Source organism: Nyctereutes procyonoides, unplaced genomic scaffold (genome assembly GCF_905146905.1).
Source record: "Nyctereutes procyonoides isolate TBG_1078 unplaced genomic scaffold, NYPRO_anot_genome, whole genome shotgun sequence".
NCBI classification, from domain to species: Eukaryota; Metazoa; Chordata; class Mammalia; order Carnivora; family Canidae; genus Nyctereutes; species Nyctereutes procyonoides.
The window spans coordinates 9,758,414-9,766,695 of record NW_026575132.1 but is presented as its reverse complement, the minus strand read 5'-3'; the positions used below and the strand labels follow the sequence as shown (position 1 = coordinate 9,766,695).

The 8,282-nt window shown below is 42.5% G+C and overlaps 1 protein-coding gene across 1 annotated transcript in view; it reads right to left on the bottom strand.

Annotated features, from left to right (window-relative positions):
* Nucleotides 1-142: 142 nt before the first annotated feature.
* Nucleotides 143-8,282, bottom strand: part of LOC129522687 (aldehyde oxidase-like) — a 66,106-nt gene continuing 57,966 nt past the window's right edge. The window contains 6 exon segments of the mRNA XM_055344981.1: nt 143-193; nt 1,119-1,247; nt 1,249-1,287; nt 1,983-2,171; nt 4,340-4,405; nt 7,417-7,531. Of these exon segments, the coding sequence (XP_055200956.1) occupies nt 143-193; nt 1,119-1,247; nt 1,249-1,287; nt 1,983-2,171; nt 4,340-4,405; nt 7,417-7,531 (589 nt within the window).

Below are 8,282 nucleotides of genomic sequence, written 5' to 3'. Positions count from 1 at the left end.
CAGCATCATATAAAAGCAATACCCTGTGAAATGATTTCTAAACTATGAACATTTATCTTTTAGCCCTAGCATCTTAAAGCATAAAGATTGGATAGACTGCTACGTCAGAAGAGTCCCATTTCCCCAGAAGTCTGCATTCAGTTCATATGGGTATATTCCAAAGAACATAGGATCCAGGTTTGTCTTTTGGAATCTAGAATAAAGGAACAATTGTGGATGTTTGCAATTTGGAAAATGTTTGTGACAGGTGAAAAATAGCGTAATATAAAACAAGATAAACACCACCCAAGGACAACCAGGATGAGGAGAGGTCTTGGAATGACAGCATGAGAAATGTGGAAAAATCCAGGACGGGATTAATAGGCCAGGGCAGCTACAAGAGTCATCATCTCACCTTCGAAGGGGGACAAATGAAAAGTGCAATTACTCTTTGTGTTCCCCCATAGTGAAGAGGTGATTCACGGGAGACTTAGGAAAAGCTAGCTGTAAGGGGTGCCACACAGAGCCAGCACTGTGAGGAGGAACAGGAGGCGGCTCTCCCCTGATATAAGGAATACCTATGCAGTCAGAGGGGTCATGTTCAACAGCATGACTTTCTCCCACAATTAAGATCTCATCCCTGAAAGTGACCAAGGAGAGCGGAAATGTTTGCTCTGCAGGGGTGTTGATGCAAGAGCTATTTTGGGGGTTTGACCTGAAAGGGCCCTTCCCACTCTGCAGTTCAAATCAGGAATTACATGCACTTTCTCAAGTGCCTGATTGGATAGAGTGAGACAGACTGTTGGCATGGCCCATACTCTTGGCCTGGGTGTCTTAGGTTCCTGTCCTCCCATTCCCGACCAACATGTCTTGGGAAGGGAAAAAACCAAGGAACATGTAACTGATGAATGAGCGATGACCTTCATTTTCAAGTGGTGTAGAACTGAGCCCCGCTGTGGGGCAGGCAGGGCCAGGCTGATGAAAAATTCCAATCTAAAGGCCAGTCTGCTCTTCCCATGGTCAAATGCCCCCAGAATTCCTGTTACCTTTACTTCCATGGAAAATCACCATGGTGGGTTAATAAAATTTGGCCATGAGGACAGGGGACAAAAATTCAGAATTATATAGGCAGGTCATACCATTTTTGTGAACTTATCTTCACAGGCCATCCTAATCTTCTTTGGAGTCAGTGGACTATTGAGCTTCAATGGTCCAGACAGGCCTCTCTCCTGTTGTGCTACTTTCACTGCATCATGAATGGCAAAAAAACACTGAACATCCCAGGAATATCCCAGACTCTCCTAGACCCTCAAAGGGAAACAAGTCAACCAGATTATGACTCTCTCTATATCTATATGTATATATATGTATAAGTACACCTATAGGTAAACCTGTGTGTGGATGTATATATAAAATATTATTATTTTTTTTAAAGATTTATTTTAGAGAGAGAGTGAGCACACACATGTGAGAGGGGAGGGCAGAGTAAGAGAATCCTTAAGCAGACTCCCCACTGAGCACAGAGCCCTATGGGCGGGCTCGATCCCACAACCCACGAGATCATGACCAGAGCCAAAACCAAGAATCAGATACCCAACCAAGTAAGCCACCCAGGCATCCCTATAAAGTACGATTATATATGTAACTCTTTTCTTTTAAACAAGTAATTTAATATTTTAACCTAGTATTCTCATTCTTAGGATTCCTACCTAAGGAAATGATGCCAAATAGAAAAAGCAGATATAGGTATGAGATGATTATTACAAAATGAAAATTCAAATACACCTGATGGTAATAGTAGTTCATGCTAGGCTCCAAGATATGAAGTATTTTTTAAAAAATTGTAACATTGTTAATTTATAATTAACATGTTTAATAGGGATTTTTCCTCTCTCAGTCTGGTAAAACCCCAAACAACCAAGAAATGAAGGAACCATCCCCAGCCCCCTGCATAGATATCACAAATCAGGTAAGCTTGCACTTATTTATCAAGCGCAACTTACCTTCGATGAATACAGGGTATTTGAGCTTTGAGACAGAGGCAATAAAGAAATGTGCAACTCTGTGGGGATGTCACAGATGGCAGGGATTTTATATTGGTTTGGACCACAAGTGTATAGGACTCCCTGAGGAGAATAATTCAGCTCCTCTATTGTATAAAGTCCCATGCCTCGAATAAACACACCTTCAATCTGGGAGAAAAAAAGAATTTCCATATATGAGAAAATACAATCAACAGTAGCATTTCAACTTCATGCTGTTTATTTGAATATTTAAAATATAGTGTAAGAGGGTTTTCAGCATGTCCTGGAAGATGTCTCTGAAAGTTTACTTAGAAGTTTACCTCAAAGCATTTCTAAACATCGTATTTGGTGCAAAGTTCAAAGTCAAAGAACTTGACTTTGAATCTCAATTTGGCAGTGAAAGTATAGCTCTAGAAGAGGCCTCAAACAGCCTGTGACCCAAGGGCCCTACTTTCTTCTGTCCACGAGCCAGAAGGAACCCTCTGGCCGATCTGTCTATGGACCCCAAGCACAGTGACAGGACTCTCAGGGTCTGAGACTCTCCTCATCTTACCTCACCACCCTTGCTCATGAGTGGGGTTAGCCTCACATTTCTGGACTCACTTCTTACATGAACTGCGCGCTCTCTATGCTTCCTCTACAGCTTTAAAATGCTCCAGGTTTTAGAAGTCAACATGCAGGTAAAATTGGCTTTCCACACATCTTTCTGACTTCTGGGTCTCCTCTGTGCATATTTCCTTGCTGTGGCTGTATTTTTCTCTACCCCATTCTCTACCCTCTGTTGTGTCTATTTGCGGGGAGATTTTTCTCTAACACAATGTTCGAAGAATCTTCCCAGAAGCCTAGACCACAACCCAGGCCATGTCACCTCCACCTACTAAGGCAGGCGCCAGTCCTTGGGGCACCTCCAGCAACACCAACCCAGCCTTCTGACATCCTCTGCCTGCAGCCTCATATGCCATTCCTCTGGCACAGGTGACACAGGCATTCACCACCTTCGTCACCCCCTCTCCCACCCCCCACTAGCTGTGAGCACAAAGTATGCTGAATTTCCTGTCTTTCTTTAGGTGGATGTCCTCCACCCTCTTCTTGCCTTTGCTTATTCATTCCTTGACTGCTTCATCCATACCTAGGGTCCCCCTGAAGCCTGCTCTGACTTCTCCAACCCATACATTCTTCCCATTCTCCAATGACATGTGTCATGATTGGAGAGAACCTCAGATTATGTTCTGAACTGAAGGTAGTAAGCTGAATCGCCCACATATAGGAGACAGGTAAAGAAAGTGAACGAAGCTTCCAGGTGAGTCCTGAGTCCTAGAATCACAGTGCATGATTCTTTAAAAGGGTAGCCAACAGACTTCCTTGTGGAAATGCAGCTCCAGTGTTGGCAAATTTCCTGTGTTTTCAAGAAACGCCAGCCACTTGAACAATTATGTAAGAGAGCTGGTGATTATTTAAATCTTGTCAATTATTTCAAATTTAAATTAAAAGGGATCCCTGGGTGGTGCAGCAGTTTGGCGCCTGCCTTTGGCCCAGGGCGCGATCCTGGAGACCAGAGATCGAATCCCACGTCGGGCTCCCAGGTGCATGGAGCCTGCTTCTCCCTTTGCCTATGTCTCTGCCTCTCTCTCTCTCTCTCTCTCTCTCATCATAAAAAAATAATAAATAAATAAATAAATAAATAAATAAATAAATAAATAAATAAGATGTCTGGGGGGGCGGAGGGGATCCCCAGTGGCTCAGCGGTTTGGCGCCTGCCTTTGGCCCAGGGTGTGATCCTGGAGTCCCGGGATCGAGTCCCAGGTTGGGCTCCCTGCATGGAGCCTGCTTCTCCCTCTGCCTGTGTCTCTGCCTCTCTCTCTCGCTATGTCTCTCATGAATAAATAATAAAATTTAAAAAAATGTCTGTGGGCATAACAGGCTACCTATTAATGGCTACTGCCATAGTTATTTGATGTTATCCCAACCCAACCTTAAACTCCTCCAAGTTAGACCCCATTGTAGGCCCAAGACTTCACACATAGCTGATAGTCTACTTCTAATCCCAGAGGTATGGGGCTCATTTTGTTACCTCTAGGCTTGCTTCCTCTGACTCATGCAAGCTCCTCAATCACACACCGCATGTCTCTTCAAAAACTACTTCAAACATCTTTGTTTTCTTCCCTTTTTTAGACAGTAAGAGAGTTGAGTTCTGTGGCTGGCCTGAATAGACAGATTCTGACTTCAGGAGTAGAAAAAAAAGATGAAGAATAAGCCGGATGGAATGTTTTCCCTACAGACCCCCACAGCAGTTTTGGCTTTTACAAATGGGGCTGAGACAAAGCAGGTACACATACCTGGCCTATGTCAAGGGCTGGGTTTATACTGCAGTCATCATCCATGACAATGTCTGTTCTGGTGTTCTAGTAATGAAAAAGAGCAAAAATGTTTATTTTAATGAATACGACTTAGGAGAGAAGACTCAGAAACAGTTCCTGCCAGGATGCCCTTGGGTTAGAATGCTTCTTTGGGCTACAATATATTTCAGGAGAAAGAATCAACAAAGATTTTATTGTGTCACAAAGTCTATCACGTGTAACTTTCAAAGCTATACACATACTCAACCAGCTTATGCACTGATTTTTTTTTCTTCAGAAACAATAGGAGAGAAAAATATTTGACTCTGTTCTGACTGAGTGAGGTAACTTATTGAGTTCCACTCAGTGCAACAGACATAATCTATGACACAGAAAATGTTTATGGCCTTCATGATCCTTGTTGAAAAACTGTGGCTACCATACAACCCAATATCCAGAGTTCAGCTGGCTGGGTGATATTTACTGAAGCTCAGAGGGTGCATCAGCCGGAAAGTCCCCAAATGTTATCTGCTATTATATATTTTTCATTTTTAGAACAGAGGAAAGATAAATCTAAATGACAATGTGGTGACCAAAAATTCCTGATACACTACAAATGAGGAATGCAGCAGGCCCGGCCAGGTTACTGGTAACACCTTGCTCTCTAGCAAGTCTGTACCTTCTTTTATGTGACATAATGCCTTCTGCCATCTGCCATGACAAACAGATTCTACCTATAATTATTAAGGGGACAAAGGAAACTCAAGTTTTCTTATTTGATTTGGGACTTCCATCTAACATTTATCTCAGGAAAATGAGAGAGTGAACCAGAACGTCTTATCATAATAAAACACTTTCTTACTTAAGGACATGATGAAATGTAAAGTTCTCCATGACACCACTTAGCAAGCCTGGCCCTCCAGCAGACCAGTGGCCTCAGTTATTGGTGAGGGGAGATGCGTTCATGCCGGCCGTGTTAGTGAAGGTTTTGTTTTCAAAGCCATGGACTGACTGACTGTCATTTTTTTTTTTTTTTTTTTTTTGGTTAGGGCTGAAGAGAGTGGTTGGTTCTAGGTTGTGGTAGCTGGCCTCCAGGGCAGCCTGCAATGATCCCCACGTGCTGTGTTCACATCCTTATGTATTATTCCCCTCCCATACTCTACCAGGGTTAGTTTGTGAGATTGACAGCATATGCAGAAGTGCTAGGACATCAGTCCGGTGTTAGGTCATAAAGGACTGGCTTCTGTCGTGGGTGCTCTCTTGCTTGCTCATACTCTCTTTTTCCTTTGCATCAGTCCCTCTGGGTTTGGAAGGCAGCTTGTATGTCCTGAAGACATGGAGACATCCCACAGAGATGTCCTTGTGGTATGGAATGGAAACTTCAGGCCAACAGCCAGTGAGAAACTGAGGCCTCCTACCAACAAGCATGTGAAGGAGCTCGGAATCAGATTTTCCAGCCACCATTGAGCTTTGGGGTGACTGTAGCCCTACTTTACAGCTTGATAGCAATCTTGTGAAAAATCCTGAGCCTGAATCACTTAGATAAGTTGTTCCCAGATTTCTGGCCCTCAGAATGCTGTCAGGTTTAATAAATATTTGTTATTTTCAGCTGCCAAATTTGAGAGTAATTTGTTACACAGAGATAGATAAGTAATATATAGGTGTAGGTTCAAAGTGAGGGAAATTTTGTAGAAATAAGAACAATTCTAACAACATAAGCAAAATGACTGGGAAAGAGGCCTCCAGGGAGGTCCCTGGTGCCATGTTATGTTACAGCATTTTACCTAGGTCTATACCTAACCTGAGCTACAGATCTAGCTTTTTTGAATGCATCTGATAAAATGACTATTTAGCACATCTCTTAAGATTGTTCAAATAAGTTATAAGAACACACCTTAGAATTTTATACCAAGGCTAATTATTGCCCTTGTTCTTAGATCTTAACAAGGCCAAGACATATAAAGAAAACCCAAGTGATTAAGTTTTCACCAAATTTTTCTTTGAGGGAGAAAGAATGCAGAAATCAGTTAGCATGAGAAAGCTTTCTACTGAACTAAAACAGGACAGCCATCCTACAAAGAAAGCCATGTTTAGAATGATCATTGTTTTTTCCCAGTCCGAGTTTCCCCCAAAGTGATCTGGTCTGAGTTAGAATCCAGACAAATCAGATACTTTACCGGGCAGACTCAATAAAGGTATATATAATTTCAAAGAATAGGCTGACTATAGTTTTAAAAACATACATGCTGGAGACCTGTTACACGACAACTTATATCTGATCATAATTCAAGATACAACTACAAAGTACGTTTGGAAATATCAAGACCTAGAGCTTGCTTCTGGGTAAGTTTGGGTAAGATTATCACATGACAGTTGTGAGGGTATCACAGTCTCATCTCATTTAATGTATTAATGGTCATTTGTTACTATTGACTGTGGCCAGTCAGTAGCTTCATTTGCCCACAAAGATCCACCTATAAGAGGAGCACCTCTCCTTGAAATGTAAGTGTGTGTGTGTGTGTGTGTGTGTGTAAGAGAGAGAGAGAAAGAGAGAGAAGGAGAACCTGTGTGTAGAACGTGTGTGTGTGTTTGTCCTCACTGGATCCCTTAAAAGCATAAGGATGCCCTTAAACTATCTAAAAAGCAGGACCTAGCTTGATAAAAGATATCAAAAGTTGGCTACTACCTTCCCTGGGCTGGCCCTTCATGCTCGTTAGCAGGTTATGGATGCTTATGAAATCCTTCAAAAATGTCATAGGATGGCATTTCAAATAAGAGGTCAGGACAGTCTACATGAAAGCTCTCTTTAAGCTGTGTTTCTTCCTTGAAGTGGTTTCTTTCCTGATTCCATTTAAAAGGGCCAGAAAAATAAAGAAGAGAGGCCGCCAGTTGTTTTCCACGGAAGTAACCACAATACCAAGGCAACTGCTGAACTTTTTTTTTTTTTTTTTGTGGTAACACAGAGAAATTGTCCTTAGCCAAATACATGGTGCTTCTATGATGCTCAGATAGACGGCATGTATGGAATTTAGGTGTATCTAAGGTACGACTTGAAGACCTCTCCAATTGGTACTGACCTTAGGAGCGCCTGTCAGGTAGTCTGTTTCAACCTCGGAACAGGCAGCTCCAAAAACAAAATACTTGAAAGGATGGCCCTCGCCTGTCATCCCGTTCATGTTTGACTCATAACCTCTGGAGGAAACAGAATTTTTGAGGAGCGCTGTTAAATGATTAAGTCCCCTAATTGCAGACCCCAATGATTAAACAGACCAGTCAGAGGCTGTGTTCGATTTGCAGGTACAGCAAACCAGAGGAATACGCTTGCACCATGATGTGCCTGCGCGTAATGCATGCAACAAATCTGTCGAATAAACATCTACTTCTTATTAAACTTGCTTTGTCTGATAAAAACATTCAATTGCTCCCAACCAATCAATGACTCCTTATGCCTGGAAGTTAGATGCTCATCATATGACTATCCACCCTTCTGCTTTTAGTAGATATTAAGTCCTGTCACCTACTGTTGTCAGATTTGGGGAATTTCACTTGCTTTTTAGACCAGATGCTATTTCAAAGGTGTACATGTGCCTGTTAGCCTGTCATTCTGGCTCCAGGATTCAGCCTTCTGCTTGTAGGACCAGGCCCTTGGCTCTCATTCTTTGCTACTTCTCTGATCTACACAACATGCTCTGTTCCTGACTCTTCTCAAGGACACCAGAAGAATGTCATGGTATAAGAGGAGCATAGGCCAGCAGCTTGCCAGCACTTTCTACCCTTCTCTCCTTTGTTTCTGCCAGCCTGGAGGTGGCCATGAAAAATGCTTCTGACACTTTTCCTGCTGGCCAGCCAGTGCCCTGGAATGCCCATGAGAACTAGCAAAATGACAAAATCAGGTAAGACTTTCTGCATCACCCCGCTCGCTGATGGCTTTCACTTTCCATTA